At 40.4% G+C, this 24,828-nt stretch overlaps 1 protein-coding gene across 1 annotated transcript in view; it reads right to left on the bottom strand.

Annotated features, from left to right (window-relative positions):
- Positions 1–24,828, bottom strand: part of FBN1 (fibrillin 1) — a gene marked incomplete at both ends in the record, with an annotated part of 254,926 nt that overhangs the window by 110,156 nt on the left and 119,942 nt on the right. Inside the window, 7 exons of the mRNA XM_079700378.1 lie at positions 83–205; positions 1,864–1,989; positions 5,252–5,371; positions 7,080–7,220; positions 7,858–8,037; positions 12,089–12,247; positions 17,538–17,663. Coding sequence (XP_079556504.1) covers positions 83–205; positions 1,864–1,989; positions 5,252–5,371; positions 7,080–7,220; positions 7,858–8,037; positions 12,089–12,247; positions 17,538–17,663 — 975 coding nt within the window. The remainder of the gene's footprint in view (positions 1–82; positions 206–1,863; positions 1,990–5,251; positions 5,372–7,079; positions 7,221–7,857; positions 8,038–12,088; positions 12,248–17,537; positions 17,664–24,828) is intronic.

The raw sequence follows: 24,828 nt of genomic DNA, 5'->3' as shown, positions 1-24,828 counted from the left end.
TAAGGAAAGGTGGTAGCTCTAAGCAATGTAGAGAGGAGAAAAAACGGGTGAAGAATATGATTTAGAGTTTTATAGCACAAACCTTTACAATAACGCCCATCTGATGCAAGCTGAAATCCAGGTTTGCAAATACATTTAAAACTGCCATCTTCATTGATACACATTCCATTAAGGCACATATTCCTTATGCTGCATTCATCCATATCTGAAAAATACAAAAGATATATTTTCTTATGGCCAGATGAGTAAGCTTACAAAGGAAGCCAATCTGGATCAATATAATTCTGTTTCGTCACATCTCTTTACTTTTTGTTATTATTGTCTAAGGTTAATTTTCATCCAAATTATAGCTTACAAAGAGAAGAGTGGCCATATGAAATATGTATCTCAAGTTCTCAATTTTTGACATGTGCATGCAAACTATAGGGCTAAATTTATTTTAGGACATGTGTGTGTATATATACATATATACTTACACAAGCATATACGTATATATGTAATATGTATATGCATGTATATGTGTATATGTATATACACATGTATATGTATTAGACTCAATATATATCTATGAAATTTCATATAAATATATTTTTTCATATAAATATATATATGAAATTTAACTCAATAAAAGCTACCAAGGCTCTTTTAGGAACAGCAGTTTACAAACTGAAAGGTGTGTTAACAGCCTGATGGTTATATTTACAGATCCACATTACTTCTAATATACTGAAAATAAAAACAAAATCCAAACTAAGAATGATGAAATGTGAAATGTATTTAGGCTACTTCTTGATTCTTTAAAAAGTAGAAAGAAACCAGAGAACTGCTTGTAGTTTGAAGCAATTTTAAATAGGGATAGGAAAAATGTATTTTAAAAATGCAAGACTTGACTATAGAGTATAGCCATGACAGCTAACCTTTAGGATCCCTTGAGCATACAGATATTTCTTTAAATTCATCAGTATGCTATTTTATTTAATATTACAGCTGTCTTAGGAGGCACTTGCTCTTCTAGACACAGTGTGTTTTCACTTACAGGCTTTAGTCAGACTGAAGTAATTTATGATTTTTTTCTTTTTTAAACAAGACTCTATCCCAACTGAGAATTTTGGCATTAAGTCTTTGAATTGAATCACTGAGATAATATTCTGCCAAAAATGTTTCTAAGAACAATTTTGAAATTCCTTTAATGTATGAATAGATTCTTGGGATCTTTCCCGAAGACATTGGGAAAGATGATAAGGAGCATTCTTCATTTTTTGCTAAAGGTCTAAGAAGTGGAAACTCATCAATAATTGTCACATTTTCAATTTAGGGGAGAAAAGGCAGGGAAAAAGACAAAATGAAACAGCCCAATTCAAAGTGAGGTGATTAATTCAAGAGGTAATATAAAGGGCTGACTCTCGTCAACATTTCTCACAAATTTTACATTTTCAGATATTCATTAGTAATATTTCATTACTACATAGACACTTTAAACAAAAGGATTATAAGTGACAGAAGAATATATGAGATTAGGTGTGTCCTATTTTTTTTGTCCTTTTTTTTAATGTACAAATTCTGATTGTATAAAATTTGGAAGTAATGATTTATGCTACAAAAGTTTCATCACCAGGAATATTTAAATAGCAAGCTCTGCTCCTATATTTACAATGTTATTTGACTCAAACAAATGTGAATTAAAGGAACTAATACTGTTGAAAGTTAGGCATCCTCCCAGATAACAATAGGTGAATATATATTCGATACTTTGACCTTTCACTCAATGTTTGACTTGGTCTTGTTAAAGACTTTTGATACTGAAACTGCAATGGAATAGGGGAATGACATGATTATACTGTAATTATTATTACACTATATTACCTTCACAGTTCTTCCCATCACGCGTAACATGAAATCCTGCATTACACACACAATGGAAACTGCCATCTGTGTTGATGCAACGTCCGTTATTGCAGATACGGCCATTTTGTAAACATTCATCAATGTCTAAAATTGAAGTCAAAAAGGAAGAAATAGCTTTATTTAGGGGATTTTAAATTATTTTATTTCTTCCTCTCACCACCTCTAAACTCATGATCTTAGTCTTGGGTTTTGATTACTAAATAATATTCTTCAACATAAACTCAGTATTAAATAATATAAAATTTAGGGTTACTAATAAAAGTTTGAAAGACATATGAAAGAAAAAAATGCCAACATAATAGCATTTAATTTAACGTTACTTTCTAATAAGACTCCCTAAATCTCAGTTCTGTAAACAAAATAGATTCTTTTTCACCATTTTCCTAGGTAATTCAATGAGCCAGTATATATCATTATTTACAATGAACTTTGGCTGGTGTCTTTTAAGACATGATCAAAAAGGCAGATCTGCTGTTAGCTGTATCAGAACAGTTAAACAGAAATGCCATTAAAAAAAAAAAAATTTAAAAACCTAATTCCATCTGAAAACCGTCAATCATTTGACTCTGAAATGTCTACCTTCCTTATGGCAGTTCTGGTCCAAATACAGTTTTATTTGCTTATATATTCTTAGTCTCTTTTATAACTTTATGAGTATTCTATCTAACAAACAAGATATTGGTACTATGGGGGCGTTTCCCCTTTTTTCTTTCATGTTTAATATTATGCCAAAGTAAACAACAGAGCATGATATGGAAGTGTTAAAAATGACAATAACTCAAATAACCCGCATCTGATCTCTCATTTAAAGATTAGTAATTAACCTAAAGTGGACAACGAGTTACCCTGGATTATCTATCCCCCCTCAGTTTCTAGGCTACATGCCTGGATGAACATCAAAAATGATGAACACAGGGCTTCCCTGGTGGCGCAGCGGTTGAGAGTCCGCCTGCCGAGGCAGGGGATACGGGTTCGTGCCCCGGTCTGGGAGGATCCCACGTGCCGCGGAGCGGCTGGGCCCGTGGGCCATGGCCACTGAGCCTGTGCGTCCGGAGCCTGTGCTCCGCAACGGGAGAGGCCACAACGGTGAGAGGCCCACGTACCGCAAAAAAAAAAAAAAAAAAAAAAAAAAAAAATGATGAACACAAACCACCTTGTCTACAGAGCATACAACCTTTGCCAGGGCTTATTCCCCAGGAGATAGAGGCCAGGGCACTGAGCAGAGTTGGATGGGAGCAGACCTACCCATGCAGAGCTGAGGCCATGTGCCTGTGTATAAGAGCCCTAAACATCCTTTGGACGACAAGAATGTGCATTCATGGCATACTGGTTATTCTGTCTACTCTGTGTCTGCACGGTGTCTTGTGGTTGACCCTCAGACGCACTTTCTTTCTGGGCAGATCCAGCAGTGGTTTCCACACGAGTCATTGGACTAGCTGAGGCAGTCTGGGCTTTTCTTCTGTCTGATCTTTGTGCCAACAACCTACAATCTTTTTCTCTCTCATTTATTTCTTAATCCTTACTAAAATCTGACCTGCTCCACACTCCAAAAAATAGTAAAAGCTGCATATTCTTCAGCAGACTTTTTTTTTAAAAAGATTTTATAACCTACTTTTTTTTTTTTTAGGATTCTATAATCTATGGGGGCCCAAGGATAAAATAAACAGGATAAAGACTTCAGCTTTTTCTCTCCTCACTAATTTGAAAATGCCATCGGGCTCCTGCTGCCTTACAAAAATAAATGAAAAGCTTGCCATTCAAAGTCTCTACCGTGTTTCTGTATGTTTCTCCTGTCCTCTCTGTTCAGTTCCTCGTGTCCTTCTCAGTTAAGTATACAGCCTTTCTGACCATTCTGAGGCAACTTTCATCTACCCCCAAATGTGATCATGTTATCAACTTCTTGTGCTTGGGCTAAACTTCGCACTAGCTCTTAAAGAAGACAGTGCTTGAGGCTTTTAGGTGATCTTCAGTCTCTAATAAACTAAGTCTCAGAGTGATGATAATAACATGCACCTACACTGATTGGCCCCTGCCGCAGCTGAGTGCTCTCAAGAATGTCTTCTATTTGCTTATTTAGTAGTGCTGTCTTCTGAAACACTGGTTTCGGTTTGTCTTCCACGATTGCAAAATGCCTTGTATACTGTTTGTACGTGCTGATTATTTTAAACAATAGTTAAAAAGAAGGTTCTAGACTCAGTTAAAAATTCACACTATATTTGTAATTCAGTAAGTAGGCCATTAATAGAAATATTAACAGATTGAAATGCTGTGCTCCAGGTTTTTCTGCTCAAAATTGCCATTTATAAGCAGTGTACTAAAATACACTGATGGCAAGAAATCCCTAAGTCAGAACCAAATTCAAAGATTTTGAAAACAGTCACTAATAAAAAATAAAAACATCTGTATGCCTTCAACTAATATGAAGAACTTTTGCTAAAAGAGGCAAATAAAATTAACTCATTAATGGCTGACAAATTTTTAAAGTGATACAAACCTCCCTATCTGCCCTTGTATTTAATTTCAACAGAGTTCTGTTGCTTTTATCTGGCTTTACTGATCAATGATAACAGATCATTCTGTGCCCAACTTATAGAGATATAGATATTTGAGTCCCCTGAGGTGGGGCGCGTATCTTAATTATTTCTGGGGCGCATATCTTAATTATTTCTATCTCAGAAACTCAGTACATCAAAGTCATCCAATAAGAGGTATATTGGGTGGCTTAATAAGTCAATTAATAAACAAATCTGAAGGGAAATTTTTGTGAGGAAACTTTATAGCAGTGCTTCTCAAACTTTAACATGCGTAAGGGTCCCTAGAAGATCTTGTTAAAATGCTGATTTTGATTCAGCAAGTCTCAAGTGGGACCTGAGATGCTGCATTTCCAACTGGCTCCCAGGTGATGCTGCCACTGACTACACGAAATAAGCAGCAAGAACTTACAGGCACTTCTTATCCTTCAGGCCTTTCCATGAAGCAATTAATTGTGTAAAATTTCACCTGAAACTTTTCTCAGTTTCTGTGTCAACAAAGGACAACCCCATTCCCTAGCTCTCGGATTAAAAGTTAAGACAATATAGTGATGAGGAGAAAAAAAAAAAAAAAAAAGGAAGCGAAAAGAAGATATTTCCACAGGCACAGAAACATCTTTTAAAATAACTTGAATGTTTGCCAGATTTTATGATGCTATCCTTCAGAGTAACAATTTCTGGAATTAAGTGCAAAAAAGCAATGGGAGCATATTAGCCTCTCCTGGCAAGGGTTATTCAGACTCCACGGAATTCCTTCAAAGCCAACTCCTTACTTAGCATACATGTCCGACGCGCCAAGCTAGGACCATACGTACCTCGGCACTCTGTCCGGGTAAGTGTGCTCTGATAGCCAGGTCGGCACTGACAGGTGTAGGAGCCCTGGGTATTAATACACTCGCCACCAGCACAAGGGTTTTTCTCACATTCATCAACATCTGCAAAACACAGTATATTTCAGTAAGACATTAGATCGCAGTAACTCATAACTCTAAGACCATTTTACTGGTTTCCTTTACATGCTAAAACACTTTCCTTTTAAGCAGTAAATAGCATAATGAAAAGATCTTTTTTCTTTCCACTACAATAACAGTGTCACCAGCCACTTTAACTGGTTGAGCAGTTAGAATGTATTATTTTCCTGTGTCATTTTTCAGAGAAAAATGCCAAATACGCAGCAACTCAACACTCCAAGCCAATAAACATTTTCTCTTCCTTGGGTCTGACATAAGGGAATCAAACAGACTAATACTTCAGAAGTGGCTTCCGGACAGAATTCTGAGTGTCTCTTGAAGCTCAATTTTTCAATGAAAAGAAGACCTAACCATATCTAAGCATTCCTTTCTGAGTTCCACTACGAATATTACAACAAACCGTGAAGCTGTTTTTGTTTAAAGGGCAATTCTCACCCACCATCAAGGCTGCTACCACCTCCAGCCCGCCCCTAGACAGGCTCCCACTAGTTTTACACTCATTTAGAGTGTATCAGTTTACTTACAGGTAAACCAGTTTTTATTCCTCTGTTTGTGAAGATGAGGAAGCTAAAGCTTATGGAAGAGAACCCACTTGTCCGAACTCACATGCTTCTTGTGGCAGATGCAAGTCTGATCTCACAACCCTGAGCTAGACGTTCCCTTTGCCTTTCCTACCCAGTTCTGGATGACCTCTCAGGATTGGAGGACTCTCCTAACACGCTACTCGAAGGGGCTTTTATATCACCAGGAAACTATATAGCATGAGAAACCAAGAACTACTTATTTCTGCCTGATTCATAACTGGAATTGGGATTTATAATAGACCTAAGAGAGCAGTTTATTTTTTAAAAATTAGATGGCAACTGGGTGTTCTTATCCAATCCAACAAATTATCCTTGTGTTACATTTCCTTCCTTCACTAGCTTAACTGCCTTATCAACAACTTAAAGTTCCTTGCTTCAGTTCCTTGCTAACTAGAGATAGTTGGTAAGTTATCCATTCAAATTAGTAAACCATGCAAAGTTTCATAATTTGGGGATATTTCTAATGCTTTATTTTAATGGTCAGGCTTCGATAGGATGGCTTAAGTTAGAGTTACCAGCAATGCCTTGAATGTGTTTTACAATGAAAGTTAAAAGTCACTACAGTAGGCATAATAATGCCCCCCCAATATGTTCATGTCCTAACGCCCAGAACCTGTGAATATGCTACATGGCAAGGGGAATTAAGTTGCTAATCAGCGGAATCCATCCCTCCTGGATTATATACAGATGGGCCCAATGTAATCACAAAGATCCTTAAATGTGTTAGAAGGAATGCAAAGAGAGAACCAGAGAGTTAGAGATTTGAAGATGCTACACCACTGGTTTTGAAGATGAAGAAACAGGCCCTCAGCCAAGGAATACAGACGGCTTCTAAATGCCGGAAAAGGCAAAGAAATGGATTCTCTCCAAGTGCCTCGAAAAGGAACACAGCCCTGCCGACACCTTGATTTTAGCCCAGAAATACCTGTGTCGGACTTCTAGCCTATAGAAATATAAGATAATAAATCTGTGCTGTTTTAAGCCACTAAGTTTGAGACAATTTGTTACAGCAGCCATAGAAAACCTATACAGTAATGGAACAGCACTGCAGTAGCCTCTTGGTGCCAAGCTAGTGGTCTATCACGTACCAATGCACTCCCCACGGAGGTCCAGCTGGAATCCTTTGTTGCACTCACACCGGTAGCTCCCAGGAGTTGGGATGCAGCGTCCATTTTGACAGAGATAGCGAAACAGCTGGCAGTAATCAGTGACGTTGACTGGCAGCACCCCTGAAGGAATAACACGAAACCCCATTAAAATTATTATGTCTAACTAGGGCATCTTCCACCAGCACTGAATCCAGTAATAATGGGCAAGATGCTGAATCATAAAGGAAGGAGGACACTCTGGGCAAAGGTCGCCTGGCGTCAACAGAGCATGTTTCCATTCTCGCTTACAGAGAGCACCTGTGCACTGTGGCGCATGCTGCCAGGTACCAAGGCCTCGCTGTAGCCTCCTCCTCTGCCCGCTTCTCCCCACCGCTCCCTCCGCCTCACTCTCAGGCTTCAAGCGCAGGGAAGCAACAAAGGCAGTGAGTTACTGGCATTTAACTATTTGCAAAACTGCTTTGCATGATATATAACCCAAAGAGTAATCTTATGCCTCCTCTATGAATTCATCCTGTGAATCAGATTGAAATTTCTCCCACAACATCAATAGCAAAAGGACATTAATCTCTGGAGAATATGAAACTGCCCATTTTCCTTTATGCAATAGGCCAGTTGAGAAACTTATATACTACATTCTGTAAATGAAATCTTTAAGGATTGGTTAAACTTACTTAATGACTTAAACAGCATAAACAACAACAAAAAAGTTAACCTGATTAATGCAAGAAATGTAATTAGATGACTTTTGAGCTCTTACTTGGTGGTTCCCGAGATGGATATGGATATTCCACTGGTGGTCGAGGGATTGTAATCTGAGGTCCAGGAGGAAAGCCAGGAGGAACAGGGTGAACTGGAGGAATGGGGCCAAGGGGTGGGGAAGGATATCCTGGCCTCTCGGGAATTACGATAGGGACAGAGCACAGCTTGTTGAAATCCTCTGGAAAAAAAAACCACAACACGACACAAACAGCTGAGGGGTAGCATATGCCATAGGCCCATAGAAGTCATCCTTACTTTGTAAAGAAATTTTGAATAGAATTGATCATCAAACCACGTAGGTCAATTGGAGAAAAGGAAAAAAGCCAACTGACTTGGCTTTTTTCCCCAAGTCAGCATTCCTAAAACCTACAGCAGCAACCAGACTGGAACAAGAATTCAAAACTGGAAACAAGCTCCCCAGAGCGTGTACCACATGTCCCTCCTAAAACCTAGGAAGTCTTTACCTATGTCAAAATTCACCTCAAGGAAGAATAGAATAAAATGCCATGATCTCCACCCAGTCTTCCCACCTGTGGATCCCGCGGGACTCTAAAGAGCACACGTTTTAGTGCTTGGATTTTATTTTATATGCCTTGGGAAGTCACTGGTAGTCTTCTGCAGGGGTGGGACATGATCAGATGAACATTTTCAGAAGATCATTCTCACTGGCATTTGGAGACTGTACTGGAGGGAGGTAAGACTGCTGCAGAAGACCAAGGGCAAGACAAGGATGGCTGGACAAGGGAGCCAGTGCTGGAACTGGACAGAAATAAACACATTTGAAGATTATTTTAGAGATGAATGGGCTATGTTTGGGGAAGGAGTAAATGTCAGAGCTGAGGGAATAGGAAATCAAGAATGACTTCTAGTTTTCCAGTTGAGCAGCTGGGTAGACATTACTGCCGTTTGCTGAGATGGGAAAAACTGTGATGGGAGCAGCTTTGGTGGGTAAAAGCTATACGTTGAGCATATGAATTTTGAGATATCAGACATCCACATGGAGATGTCACAAAGCAGTTTTAAAAGAGAGTTTGAAGCCTAGAGAAGAAGTCAGGGCTGCTGCTAAGTTTTGGGTTTATCAGTAGATAGGCGTCATTTAAAGCCACTCATTTTCATGTTTCCTACAAATAGCCATATTTTGTCACAGTTCCCTTCTATAAGTAAACTATATAATTTTTTAAATTTCTTTTTTCCCTCTTTCCAGAATGTTGATTATTTATTACCTCTGTCACACAGGGATTCTCCCATAGGTACTTTCTATACTAGCTTCATCCATTAATAGAAATTAGGCTAGTATTTTTATTTTCCTTGTGGACTAGAATCTGACTTATTCTGTGACACAGTGATATGTCGTACTGAAATGTATTCATATTTCAACCTCATGGGACCTTCTGTCCATTTACATTTGGCTAAACATACCTTGTACCTTGTACCTTGTTGTTTTTTTCTGGTCCATTACTAAAGCTTTTTCAATCATATTTGACATTTCCAACTCAGGTTAAGTTTATGTTTTCAGAGAATTCTACTACTGCACTATTTATCTGGAATTTCAACCCACAAAGATTCTGTAGTACTTGACTGTATTTGGAAAGGATTTATATATTGTTTATGCTTCCCTGAATCAGGATGCTACAATCCCTATTGTCAAACCACAGTGATCTTCCTTATAGAATTATCACCTGGACGTGCCATACCCATCATTTCCTGGCTACCTGCTTTCTACCAACTCTCTACCACTAAGACTGTGCAGTCTCTGAAGTCAAGGATCGTGTCTAACTCATGACGGAATCCCACTCTCAGCCTCACCTGGAAAACTGCACAGAAGAGGAATTTATTAACTATGTTGGATCTAGTTGAATGGCAATTGTACTTATTAGCTTCCAAGCACCAATCAACCTCTTTTTTTAGTCTTTTAGGATTTCTATAAAAGAAGTTGGATAGCTTATCAGCATTTCTGCTAACTAGGTGGGTATATTATTTTAAGCATGCCATTAAATTTATCTCAACCTCTCCATGAAAGTGTATCAGGCTGGGTTCTGTACTTTTTCCTACTTTCTTCAGCTTAATAACTTTCCGTTGAGCCCCTTTACATTCAGAATCAGCAACCTGGGGCTGATTTTGTTCAACTGACGTCCAACTTTCCTATCTCCATTTAACCCGGAGATGATACGGATTTTTTTTTAAAGTGAAAAGCTGACCAATCTGAAATAATCCTTCCTATGTCATCACTCTCCATAAGTTAAGAAACCAGAGCTCTGTACTACTGGTACTGGACCATTGGAACAAACAAACACAACTGCCTGCAAATTAGTTTGCTCTATCCATCTGCTCTGCTCTGGGCCTGTCTCAGGGTTGTTCATCTTTCAGTGGTACCCTTTGGGAGAACAGCTCCCTGCAAAGTTACATAGGGGAACCGGGCCTTCTGCTCCATGAGTCCCAAAGTAGGTCTTCAGCACCTAAGCCTACTCTAGTCCTCTCTCTTCTATTCAAGGTCTCAACATAGGAAAGAAGCCACATCAGTGCTGCTGATTCCTAAGTTAACATATACATTTAAAAAGTGATTCTCCTGGTATCCAAGCAGTATGTCTTAGTAGAAAGTCATGTGCTTCTAAACAGTGACCTACTAAATGGTCCCCCTAGTGAACTAAGAAGGGTGCCTTATATTTTTAGGCCAGAGACAGTCAAAATACATGGCAAAATATATGACCTGTTATATGTTAAAATTTATTGAAAGATTTTCTTGCTTCTTTAATCCACACACATAATTCTCAGTAATAAATAGAAATTTAAAAATAACATCCGTGAGCAGATCTATAACCCATGATAATGGGGCATTCATATTCTGTGAATAGCACACTCTGAAGTATTTCATTAGCTCTACATTCATCCATCCGCATCTTGATTTTCTCCCCTAAAGTTTCCTGATTTAAACATATTTTTCAGGAACCAGATTGAGAAGAAGTTATTACCCCAATTTTTACTTAGAACTGGTGGGAAAGACGTCAACTAGTAAGTTGTACACTCTACGTGAATGCCTCCCATCAGCAAGTTCTCGCTAAGTACCAGAGAAGCGTTAAAAAATTAGAAGGAATAAGGCACTATAATGATGACTGAAACCCCCTAATGAGATTTATTAACTAGTAAAAAACTATACATGAACACACCTAGGCACAAACCTGAGCAGATGGGATCTGTATCACAGCAACAGTACAAACCTAGAGCACTGAGCAAGAAGGCAGCCCTTTCAGCAGTGGTGGTCTTGGGATGTACAGGGATTAGGTCATATCTGAGAGGAATCTCAACCAACAAGAGGGCGTATAACAGGCAGAGGTAGCAGGGCTGGGGAGTAGGGAGTAAGGACCTGAACTGGGGAGAAGTTTGGAGAAAAAAGAATATTTGAGTTTAGAAATGCTCAGACTGGGTTCAAGGAAAGCTGGCTTGCATAATTTAATTAGAAAATAAAGTTACTATAAAGAACAAGAATTAAAAGATGAACGGGGATCAGATTTGGGGACTCTAAATGCCCTGCTAAGTAGTAAAATTTTATTTTCAAGAAATGGAGTGACTTGGACCACTGGATATTGCCTGAGTTCATCCTGCGAAAAATTTTCTGGACACCTTTCTCTACTTTTTCCCCAGACACAATTTTTTAAAAGTGAATTTCAGATGAGTTAGGCTTTGGGAAATGTTACGTGGCAGCTGTGGATTTCACAAAGACCAGTTAGGAGGCTACTGCAATAGTGCAGATGAGAGAAACTGAGCTTTATGTGGAAATGAATATGACAGAAAAGAGAAACCGAAAAGAAAAAAACATCAATAGGACTTGGCAACCAAGAAGAGGAGAGTGTCAAACGTTAGGGAAGGAGGAAATGTGTATCCTGAATAACTCACCTGAAAGGCTCTGAGGGAGTTGAGTTTTATTCTGCTGAGCTTTTGAGGATACTAAAGAAATACAGGAGACTAAGGAACCAGTTCTTCTGACTGGTCAGGTTGCTACCCGGTGTTAATACGCAAGGTACTTACAGTACCTGCTAACAGTGTCATTTGTATGGACCTCTGTATTTCCCCTGTTCATTACCTGGGGGAATTTCCCTGAAGGCCATCTCTTTTATTTTCTGGAATGTTATTCACTTACCCAGGTTTCCACTAAATCTGCAGCACGTACATTGCCCCTGGGCTCGCAGGGGGTTGAGCAGAGATACTCTGTGGATAAATGGAAGGGCTCTTACCCGTTGCTCTGATGGGACACATTTCGGGGGCGACAGTGACCCCCGGAGACCAGCACCGGCCGACGTCACAGCAGCACTGCATCTTGGTGATGGACTGCGGCAGCTGGTTAGAACAGCGCCCGTTTGCCAGAGCCGTGTAACAGTATCCTGGGCGAACATCTGAGAGGACAAAGAAACCCCCATACACATCACTGAGATCAAACGTAAAACGACTCTCTTTTGCCCCAGCACCTCCACATTTCCCAGCGGGGCTCGGGCAGGATGAGCTGATGCTCAGCCCTAGAAGGTAAGCTGTGAGCGCCGCTTGTGAACAGCACTCAGTCAGAAATCCCTCCATCTCACACCTTTTGCCCCGTGAGCTGGTACACTTGGCTACACTTGGCCCAAGTCCCACATTCCATCCCCAAGGTGGGAACAAATGATTACAACCACATAGGTCATAGGAAAAGAGAGAAGAAGAAAATCACTGGCAGTGACGGTTAATCAGGTATAGAGACATGTCTCTATACTGAAGGGAGACCGTGTTGTCCTTGGTTTCAAACGACTTAATGTGAGCCACTTTAGGCAAATATTGATATAAATCTATTTTAAAACAACATGAAGTCTGCACTGTAGGTTACATCTCTAAAAGACCTTTCTTATTTTTCAGTCTGAAACCGTGAGTCAGACGTGTGAGATATTTTTTTTTTTTAAAGGAATGAGCCATTTTGCAGTCAGATCCACTGCTCATTAATCAAGGTTTCCTTTTGTCCTGGGGCCCTAACAGATTTGATAAGGCACTAATTATTTACAAGTTCAAAATGTACATGATTGCAAGTTCTTAGTGCTATAGAATACAATACTTCTTGAAGGAACTTTGTTTTTGTGGCAGAACAGTATCTTCTCAAAGCAACAGGGGAAGACATTTCTATATATCACTTTTATTGGGTTACATCATGTCTGACAGTCGTGGCAACATTGACACACTGAAGTACAACTCTGGGTTACCAGAAAAGAGCCCATGACAAACGAGAAACCTAACTGCTTCATGAGCCTTTGAGGTCATGTGGTGGAATAGAGGCGGTAGGTAGCCAAGTGCAGAACCCCTTGATCTAACTATCATATGTTATGGGTGTATCTCTCTTTAAGTAAAATGTATTTCTGTACAGTTCCTATAAAATAAGTTTTGAAATGTAACTAGTATTTTGAATATGCTTGTCATTTGAAGGAATATAATTGGGAAATTCTTTTGTAAGGTGAAGAATTTGTAGTCAAAAATCTGTCCTCATGTTTCCTGTAAGTCTGCATATTAACCATCATTTGATCAGAGAGGGTCATCCCTATCATTGTTTTCATCTACATCATTCTCAAAAACACAAAGCCTTAAAATCTTGAAGGTTGCAATAAATTAATAAAATGAAAAAGTCAAGGCTGACTTAGAAACATTTAAATTATTAATGTCGAGTGAAGATGGCTACATCAAACCTAGACAAACCATAAAAGAAAATTATGGGTCAGCTTTAAAGGATACGAGATTATTTCTAAAAAGTACTTTAAACCACTAGCAAGTATAAGTGTGCTTTCCAGAAATTTTCTGTGGTCCCAGTTCCTGCACCTCTGGTCAGACTAATAGTCTCAGCAAAGAGGCAGAACAAGTTTTACTCCAGCCTGGTCCAGGGTAAATGGCTGGAGAGGGGAGTGCAGACAAAGAATGCTCTGTGGAGACATGGGTGGCACCTCCCCCGTGCAGAAGGGGGAGAAACAGAACTTCCTGCTTCCTAATTTGCTTTGCCTTAAAGACACTAATACTTCATATACCCCCGGATTAATAGTGGGGCATGGAAACCAAAGGCCGTTAAGAATGGGAAGAGATGTTCAAAACTGGCTTATATCCCAGCTTCAAATGAATTTGGTGGTCAAAACCCAGTATAAACACTTGACCAAAATTTGTATGTACAATTTTCAGTGTGGGCCATCTTTCAGAGCAAAACTGGGACCCACAGCTGCCAACAGCAAGTTCTTAATGGGCTTATGTCTATTATTTTGCAAATTATCTATGATATTATTTTACTGCCCAGCTGGCTGACTTATATGATAAATCAATGGGTTGGAGACTCTTGAACAAAATGGTGAATGGTGGGACTGGAAGAATTACCAGCCACATTTGGGCTGCTGGCAGTTCCTGATTTATAAATGGCACCTGCATATACAATAATCATTTTACAATTTTTTTTTTTTTTGCAGGAGAGCTTTTGTTAAGAATACACACATTTACACAACTTATAATTGTAAAGAAAACCAGTGGGAAGAGTTGTGAAAAGCGGGAACCATTCAGGGGAATTGACCCTTGGTCATGCCAGCCTGAAGTCTTCCATGTCATCAGATGGTAGTGCCAAAGGAAGTGGAAAGGAAATCATCTGGTGCTGGATCACTTTGCATAGAGGGTAAGGGGTGGCTTTAATGTAATCTGAAGATCTATGGGAGCTGAGGGAGAAGCATGGTAAGACTTAGAGGAGGTAAATGAAGGTTGGAGAAATCTTAGACACCTTCATCTATTTTAAATCTGCCCTGACCAAGACATCTGGCAGAAAAGGAGTAAGAAACTTTCTTCCTTCCTCCACTTCTGAATCACTTGGCCTTACTCTCAGGACCCAGAAATCACATCACATCAAAACAAATATATGATGGATTAAATATCAATAGGTGTTTGCAGGTCATCCTAGCCTGTCAGCAGGTCTCCCCTAACCAATCACTAACATTGCTGGGGCCAACCAGGAGCTAGGAGCTGTGAGGCCCAAGCTAGGTACCAGACATCTCTAAGACTCCTGGGAATTGATGAGACAGAACACACTAATATGAAAAGACAGCCTTACACAAAGTATTATAAAGTGCCAAACGAAGATCACAAAACCAAAAATAAAATGCAATAATTCTACCAGTGCTTACACGACAAAGGCAGTGTTAGAACTGGTGAGATCTGAGAGTCGCAGAATGTGGTAACAGAAGGTAACGGTTTGAATATCATGGTTAAAAGAGATGTATAAGGAAGATACCACATACCACTATCTACACGTGGGGTTTCCTATTGGTTAGATTCACTAATTCCAAATAACCAACTTGCCAACAAACCTTGGATTTGTTTAAAAGTTGGAGACTATACATATTTTCTTGCCACTGGGGATAATTTTGGGGGTCTCTGTGGTTTACCATGGCAGGAAACATCAGCAGTAGGGAAGGCAGAAATGTCATTGGGATCACTTTATGTAAGTTGCTAATTATGGGTATCATAAAGTTCCAAGGAAGGAGGAACAGTGTTTGCCTAGGGGTATGGCAAGCAAACGTTTACTGCATCCGATGGTCATTGGGAGGAAGCAATGGGCGGAGTCCAGACTGTAGACTCAGCCCAAGTTGGAATCCCAGCTCCCTCACTTATTAACTGCTTAAACAACTGGAGCAAATTATTTATCTAAACTTCCCAGACCTCAGCTTCTTCCCATCTACAGTACTGTTTTGAATCTTAAGTCAGATAATTTCCATAAAATACCTCACACCGAGGAGGTGACCCAGGAATCTTAGTTCCCTTCTTTTGTAAACAGTTAGCATGGATATATTAGGTAAAAAGGAAAGAACTTTAAAAATGTCAACTTTCTGATATGTAAATGTGTTAAAAGGATTAATCATTTTAATGCTGTTTGGGGCTCTCTTTGAAGGTTAAAAAAAAAATCTACCTATTATCTGGCCAGGAAAGGACTTCTGCTAGGCATATCCACTGCAGGTCATGTGTTAATTGGGACAATTTGGGGAGAAAAAGGAGCTCCATGAACTGCACTTGCCATCCTTTCACTGCAGTTCCAAGATCTATGGATAGATTCTGGAAAATCAGGCAATCTGGGCACCACCGACCATTGCTTCTAAGGAAAAGTCCAGATATGTTTCCCTCATGAGTTGTACTTATTCAAATGTCAACGGAGAGACTGCCCTCAGCTTTTATTATGTGTGACTAACTAAAAGGGAATTCAGAATTTCAAGTGCAATTCTGTTTTGGTCTGAAATTCATGGCCTGTGGTGAGGATGTGAAGCTGTCTGTCTTTGAAACTATGGGCCAGAAACAAACATCAAAAGATAGCCTTCACTTTCCTCTGAGGCCTTCTGCCATAGGCTCTCCAGCTTGGCCCTATTAATAAGGGATTAGTTATTTTGATAGTCAACACATGGTTACTGAGTGCCTACTACATGCAAGGAATTGTGCTGAGAGCCACCAGGAATATAAGGATAGCAGTTACTGTTCTCTAAGGAGAATTACAACTTAATTAGGGAGATAAAAACATACAGAAACACAGAATTTCCCTATAAAACCATTTCTAATAAGATATCCTTAGGTTTGGGGGGGAAACTGCTTTCAGGTAAGCTGATCTTGGACACCTTCAAAGATAGAGAACCTGAGTAAGAGTGTGAAAGGAGGTTTGCATTGGGGAATGTGTTCTGAGTGATGCAACATGAATGAAGCAATTGCTGTGAATGGCCTGTCTGGGGGTGAGAAGCAGTGACTGCTAAGTCAGCAAGGTTGGGAGGGGTCACAGAGTGAAGCTCCTTCTCTATCGGGCTGTGCATTTTTGAACTTGAACTTTATTCTAGAATACTGGACTTTGAAGGAACTCTTAGCAACCATTAAATCCAGCAGTTGTCAGATCTATATTTTTGAACAACAGAATCTCTTATTTAATTGATATTTTGTAATAGCAAAATATGGAAAGCCTAACACCCACCCAGATGGAAGCCTAACACCCACCCAGATAAAAGCAAAATTGCCTGGCGTGTGTGTAAGAAGGGGGAGGGGAAGGCAGGAACCCTTTCCACTCAGCCTCCCCCTTTGCCCTGTCCCCCTCTCCAACCCTAGCAGCCCTAGAGGGCTTTGCAGCACCTGAAGATTCTGTGGAATATAGACTGAAAACCACTAATTTCCAGATCCTAATGGAAAACTACCAGAGGTTTTTGAGCAAGAGAGTTATTTAATCAAGGCACCATTTTAGGAAGATAAATCTGACAAGATGGATTGTAGGGAAGCCAGGAAGCAGGGAGAGCAATTAAAAGATTATTGCAAAATTTCAGATCTAAATTAACATAGGTCCTGGGAAATGACTGAAGGTGGGGGTAAAAAGAGAGAAGAGTCAAAGATGGCTTCAAGGTCTGACGGTCACATAACTGCAAAGTTAATTTTAGACTGAGTTTATCTGTAGGGTCTCTTGGATCATCTCTTTATGGGAGGCAAAAATCCCAAAACAAGACCACAGTTGCCTCTGTTCTTCAAGAGGGTGGTCAACTATTTAACAGACTTCCATAAAAGCACATTTTACATCAAGTGAGAAATTATGTCTCCCTTAACGAATTTTGTCTCCCTTAGAATGATGTCTATTATGAAACTGATTTACTGTGCATTTAAACTGTGCATGATGTTTATAATTACACCTACCTATGCATCTGGTACCATCGGGAGAGGTGTAAAAACCAGGGGGGCATTTGCAAAAGTAACTGCTGACTGTGTTTGTACATTCGCCCCCATCACAGATTCCAGGAATAGTGCTGCATTCATCAATATCTGGAATGAAAAGAATAGTTTCAGTATTTGTAGAACACAGTATAAAACCGTTCATCATTACAAGAATTCAGAGGTAACACTCGTCAAATCATGTTCCCAGAAACAGCAATCTTTAGAGAATAAAAGCTGCCTATAAAATAGTTTTTAAAGAATGGGTGTTTCTTCTCTCAAGACAGGTTTACCCAAGGAATTTACCAAATTTGAAAGATCAGAGCAAAATGAAAGAAATTCTGCCTTTAAAATCTAAAACTGTACTGTTCATTCAAGTCCCTACAGCATGCTAATATTCCAAATATTTTGTTTAAAATTTTGTTTTCCATTTTCTCTTCGTGTTTTGTGCATTGAGTTAAGCTCCCTTTCTATCCACTGTATATTCTGCATCACTTCCTGCATTTGTTTTTGTTTTTTTGTTTTTTTTGCAGTATGTGGACCTCTCACTGTTGTGGCCTCTCCCGTTGCGGAGCACAGGCTCCAGACGCGCAGGCTTAGCAGCCATGGCTCACAGGCCCAGCCGCTCCGCGGCATGTGGGATCTTCCCAGACCGGGGCACAAACCCATGTCCCCTGCATCGGCAGGCGGACTCTCAACCACTGCGCCACCAGGGAAGCCCCTGCATTTGTTTTTGATCTGATTTTCCACAGATACTGAAATCCTACAGAGAAGACCACGTGGTCTGACTGCTGACCAAGACGTGGCTAACCTGGTATTCTCAGGGGCTCCCAAACTGCCACTACAATGGTTTTCTCTGGGTTCAGAGAGTGAATTGTGGTGGATGCTGAGATGCTTCATCCAAATCCCCCGTCAGGAAATGACTTGTTGTCCCAGATCTGGGAGTGCTGTCAGGAGATGGCCTCCAGTTCTCAGCTCCTTCAGGGACCACTTGAGCAGCCTGAGCAGCCTCACCCGGGGTTACAACCTTCCCAGGCGCCCATATCCACCGACTGATTGTGGAGGAAGGATAATGGTCTGGTCATCTCGCCCCAAAGGGTACAACTCTGAAAACCACTCCAATTCCCCAATTCCCTGTGGGGTCGGCTGAGGTCAGAGTTGTGGTTAGTCCTCAGGGCCTGAGGCCACTGGGTCTCCTTAAGGAAGCAGTCAAAGTCACTTAGACAAACCAGACCATTTCCTTCAAGGAGAGCTTTTCAAGAGCCACAATCAGACACTGGCAGTTGTCAACAGATGTGGCACCAGTGTGGGGAGAGAAGAAACTGAGAATGTATTGCTTAGGTTAAAAGTGAACTCAGGGCCCAAGGTATCTACGTGGCCTCTTCCCTAAGACAAGTGGGGCTTTCTGCACTGACCTAAGGAGAGGGACAGTCTGACCCAAGCCTCCTGGAACCGTTGCAATGGCCAGACTGCCAGTGTGGGTAGTTTAAAAATAAGAACTTTTCTTCTCTAGTTAAAGTACTGCTCTTCACTGGTAAAACAAAATAGAGTTCTAAGTGGACCAAAATAGAGATCAAGGGTCTTCTGACTCAAGTTCACCCTGTTAGTCAAAAAGACAGCAGTGACACTGTTTCCATGCAGTTTAACCTTTTTAAAAGCAAAACCCCCATTCTTCTAGGCTAGGCTAGAGGCTAAACCAAGCAATATGTCACTGCTTATGTTAGGGTCAGTGCTAACCCAGACAGATCGTCCTTGTGAAGTTGTGTAAAGGAAAGGTGCATATTCTACTCTGACAGATATAAACGTCACTATGGAGTCAGTGAAAGTCAGACAGAGAAACAGCCAAGGACAGAGCCTAACGGTCTAGAACTTAATCTAACCATACTCTCAAGGCTCATTTTAAGGCAGTTCTTTAACATCAATCCTTCTGTATTTACCAGCCACACTACTACCTAAAACCAACAAAAAGCCAAACAAATATATCAAAGAGCCTAGAGGATCTGACAACCTCATCTAACGAGAGAGGAGGTTATAACCATGACACAAAGGTATTAACACAAATGCACCTTTCTCAAAACGTTCCTAAAAGTTAATGTCTAAGTCACATGATGCCTATCAAAAATCATGTGAGCAGACAGAGTCTACTGAAAGAAACAATTTTTCTACTTGTTTGTATAAATGACTGTTGTCATCCTTTTTAAGGACACTTAGTAGACATCAATATCCAAAGAGGTTATTTAAGTGACAGCATATATCAGAAAAAAAAGTTATTTAAAAACAAGAATCTGGGACTTCCCTGGTGGCGCAGTGGTTAAGAATCCGCCTGCCAATGCAGGGGACACGGGGTTGGTGCCCTGGTCCGGGAAGATCCCACATGCCGCGGAGCAACTGAGCCTGTGAGCCACAACTACTGAAGCCTGTGCACCTAGAGCCCGTGCTCCGCAACAAGAGAAGCCACCACAATGAGAAGCACGCGCACCACCACGAAGAGTAGCCCCTGCTCGCCGCAACTAGAGAAAGCCCACCAGTAACAACAAAGACCCAACCCAGCCAAAAATAAATAAATTAAAAAAAATAAAAATAAAAACAAGGCAGGGTAGAGGAAACATCTTCTTTCACATGCTGGCTACATTAGATTTGGACCCTTTACTGAGGATAAGAAGAAGAAGAAGAAGAAGAATTAATATGTACTGAGTGCCAGGCATTGTCTAAATGCTTTATGGGTGTCAACTCATCTAACCCTCACACTGTAGGTATGATCATAGAACCTGATTTCTATAATTCTGGTGCCTAGGCACAGCTCTTGCATTCCACTGAGGCCTTCAGAAAACTGGCACATGTAAAACCTGAAACAAGAGCAAAGAGGTTTTGTGTATAAAGTGATGTTAAACCCAAGTCTTCAACTGCCACAGGCTGGGCAGGAGGAAGGGGCAGGGTTTCCACTTAGGGTGCACACCTTCAAAGGTCAGCAGGTCAGGAAACACAACGTAGAGTGTACATCCCTACTTGTCACACAGATAAAGCTAAAAGTACCAGGCCAAATTGTTCAATTTGAAGGAACTTACTAAATGGCCCCTTCAATGTCCTCTCCTCAGTGACACACCCTTTCCCTTTCTATGTCTAGGGCCTTTCTCGTTTCCTGAACCGCCCTGCTTCTCAGTCCCATCACTTCCTAGCAAGGGAAGTGAGTTCTGATTTCACGAGCAGGCCATGGTGGGAGTCCCTGACAATAAAAGTCTGGAATAAAGCATTTCAGTCACAAAATCACTTACACTCTGAAATTCATTCATACTAATCTATTATTTTTCCAGGCTCTTAGCGCACTGTGTTTGTCACCTTTTAAAAGAATGTCAGGGATCCTATACAGGAGAGAATTTGAGATCAGTGGATTTCTCAGCGTTTCTGTAAGTCAGTCTGTATCACATGCCAGCTGTAAAAGTAAATCCGTTTGAGGAGCCTGGTGGGGAGTAGAACTTGGCTGGGAAGAGCTACTTTTGCGCTCTGAACACTTCCCCCTGTTTCCTTGGGGCAGGACAGAGCTGCTGGAAGTAGCTATGCCCATGGCCTCACTGGCTTCTTGCTGTGGACCTAAGAAGATACACAAATGGTAGGTCCCTTCCCTCCTGATTTGCTGCCCTGTCCTTTGTTCTTCTTCTTCCTTCTTGTCCCTCTGACTCATCTGCTCTCTCCAGGCATTCTTCCCATCCCTTGGCCTCTTCCCTAACCTGGGGCTCCTCTAGCAGGAGGGGAGGAAGGACTGTGGAGGGCAGATGGGATAGAGTTGGGTCCCAGTTCTGGGACAGGCATCCCTGGGACACCCAGCTCTCCAGGAGCTCCATCCAAGACCATGGATGTTGACATGACTGACAGACGGGGGAAACCAGTTAACCTGACTGTCTAGATCACTAACAAAGTGAGAAAAAAATCAACTAAAAATTGTGGCAGCTGTTAAAAAGCACTATGTGATACTAATAATTATAAATGCCACCGAGCCTGTGAGATTATTATTATTGCTTTATTAGACACCTGAAATCCAATGTAAAATATGTGACTAAAAAACAAACAAGCTGATACTTCAAGTCAGGTTGAAAAAAACATCAGCCTTATTACCAGTTTATACTCACACCACGCATGCCAGTTTGCATGGTTTCTTATTCATGTAGCCCCAGCTGTCCGATCCCAACTGAGAAACAGTGAGAAATGTGGAGATGGAGGCCTGATTGCAGAACTGGAAAGGACTCCCAGATATAATCGTGTTCAATCTCCTCATTTGGAAGTTGATGTAACTCAGAGCTGGTAACTGACTTGTCCAAGATCACAGAGAGGATGAGGGACATTGCCAGGATTCGGCCCAGGTCTACCTGATTCCCACGGCTCTTGGGTCTATACCACAGAGATTCTGTTGAGCAGTTGGATAGGAGCCGGTGACCTTGAACAGTGAATCAGGGCCTGCACCAAACTGCAGAGGATGGAGCCCCAAGATAGCAATGGGTTAAGTAGCCCCAGGAATTCTCCTTGGTGTCTGGCAGGATAAGAGTCCCTGATAGCAAGTAGCCATCAGATAAATAGGCCATTATTTTAGAAAAGGGAAGTCTTAAGGTTTTTTGGCTTACATAGTAGGGAGAGATTAGATTTAAGAGTTACATTTTTAAAAAGTCCTTTGCATCACACAGTGTTGTAATTGCTAAAGGCTGGGCTGGTGATAATCTAAATCCCAAAATATCAGTGGTTAATTAGGAATCCAAGGGACCTCTTCCAGAAATAAAACTTAATCCTTTAATTACACGTTTTATTTCTTAATTTCCTCCCACAGTAACCTATGCAAATATGGACTTGGTTTCCAAAAAGAAAAGGCTCGTGTGTTCTTCCAGGGGGGCACACTCCAGAGTCACTGGGAAAATCAACAACGAAGGTGGGCATGAACTCTGCTTCCCTTTTTCTCAAGTCACAGCTATAAATCTCAATCTTTTTCTTCTTAAATTTATGAAAACTTAATAATTTTTATTTAATCGCTTCAGCTCACTAATTTACATTTCAAAGGTACCTAAATTGCATGTGTTGATATAAAACTAGGTACATGATATTTTCAAAAAGTTTTGGGAAAAGGGGGATATTTTAAGAAGTAAGGGAGAATTCTGCAAAAGGAAGATCTCACATAAAGCTGCTTTCACCATCACTGACGGCATGAAGGTAAGCATCCTGTAAATTGGCTGAAACTAATTTTTTTTTTTTTTTTTTTTTTTTTGCGGTACGCGGGCCTCTCACTGTTGTGGCCTCTCCCGTTGGAGAGCACAGGCTCTGGACGCGCAGGCTCAGCCGCCATGGCTCACAGGCCCAGCCGCTTCGCGGCATGTGGGATCCTCCCAGACCGGGGCACGAACCCGTGTCCCCTGCATTGGCAGGCAGACTCTCTCAACCACTGCACCACCAGGGAAGCCCTGAAACCAATTTTTGATTGAATTTTTAGAAATTATTCTGGGCTTCCAGGTACCCAGTTCCTTCCTCTCTAAGTCAAGAGGAAGATACATTTAAAAAGCCATTCAATGAATTGGGAGATTGGGATTGACATATATACACTGCTATGTATAAAACAGACAACTAATAAGAACCTACTGTATAGCGCAGGGAACTCTACTCAAGGCTCTGTGGTGACCTGAATGGGAAGTAAATCTAAAAAAGAGGGGATATATGTATACGTATAGCTGATTCACTTTGCTGTACAGCAGAAATTAACACAACACTGTAAAGCAACTATACTCTAATAAAAATTTCAAAAAAATTGTAAATCACCAAACAAAATAAAATAGTCTATTTCAAGTTAAAAATAAAAAATAAAGCCACTCAAAGTAATGGCAAGGGTGCCAGAACCACTTTCACAAGGGCACAGAACCCCACCGTGGCCTGACCATCTTCCTAGGGCATATATGGGCTCTTGATCTTCTCTGTGGTGGGGGTCAGATTTTCTGGAATTCCTTCTATTGACCGCCTGGAGATCACCCCAGGCCCAAAGTCATGCCATTCCCATGGTGCAGTGGTGGAACTGGAGAAGAGCCAGGAAGTCGAAGGAGGGGACCCACTCACCAAGCATTCTCAGAGGACTTTCCGACTGCTTTCCTACCAGAGTAAGGCAGGGCAACAGTGCCCAAACCAGTCTCTAGGCCAGAATAAATGCAGTACTAACAAGACATTCTCTTCCAATATCAATTTTGCATAGAAAAATTAAAGGGAAGGGGAAAAACCCATCATCTGAATTTAATGTAACAGGAGATGGGAAAGAGGAAAAAAAAAAAAGGTCTAGCCAAAAGTATTCTGTTTTTATCTTGTTACTGACTTCAATATGTAGCCAGAAAAAAAAAAAATTGTGGAAAAGGATTAAGTAATTTTCAGCCTGAATTTCTGGCCCATTGGTCACACTACTATAATTGGTTTCTTAGCACTAATAAAAGGATTCTGAATAACTTTTCTTTCAGTCTGAGTATTAATTCTGTGCATCTTCTATCTAGTTCACAACGACAGAAGTTGAACAATCCTGACTGATGTTAATTGACTGGTCTGAGTGAAAGAAAGTGTCACAGGAAAACAACTCTAGTTGAAACTGGAAGCTATCATAATTCCAGAAAACAAAACACAGACTGGACAAGCCATAGGAAGTATATTGCCCTAAATCTTGAAGCTGACTACATCTCTTGAAACTGAATATAGTAAGCTGAGAAAGCCTAAAAATGACCTATTGTTGATGTGGATTTTACATGCAATAAACCTTAAGAGCTTATTAATGTCATAAAAGATATGTATGATAATACCTGGAAATCTATACCATAATATTTTAAATATTTCAAAATATTAGGAAATAGAGTTATTAAAGTAGAGGTAATGGCTTGCATCCAGGGAAACAGACAATATAATATGGTACAACAAGCACCAGAGTGTGAATCAAAAGAAGTAAATTTTATGTCATATGATATTGCTTACAAGTGGAACCTAAAAAAAGGATACAAATGAACTTATTTACAAAATGGAAATAGAGTCACAGATGCAGAAAACAAATATGATTACCAAGGGGGAAGGGGGAGGGATAAATTGGGAGATTGGGATTGACATACACTCACTACTATATATAAAATAGATAACTAATAGGGACCTACTGTATAGCACAGGGAACTCTACTCAATACTCTGTAATGACCTCTACGGGAAAAGAATCTTAAAAAGAGTGGATGTATGTATATGTATAACTGATTCACTTTGCTGTACAGCAGAAACTAACACAATATTGT

Source organism: Hyperoodon ampullatus (assembly GCF_949752795.1).
Source record: "Hyperoodon ampullatus genome assembly, chromosome: 3".
NCBI lineage: Eukaryota > Metazoa > Chordata > Mammalia > Artiodactyla > Ziphiidae > Hyperoodon > Hyperoodon ampullatus.
Note: the sequence above shows the minus strand (reverse complement) of the source record. Positions and strands in the feature narration are given on the sequence as shown.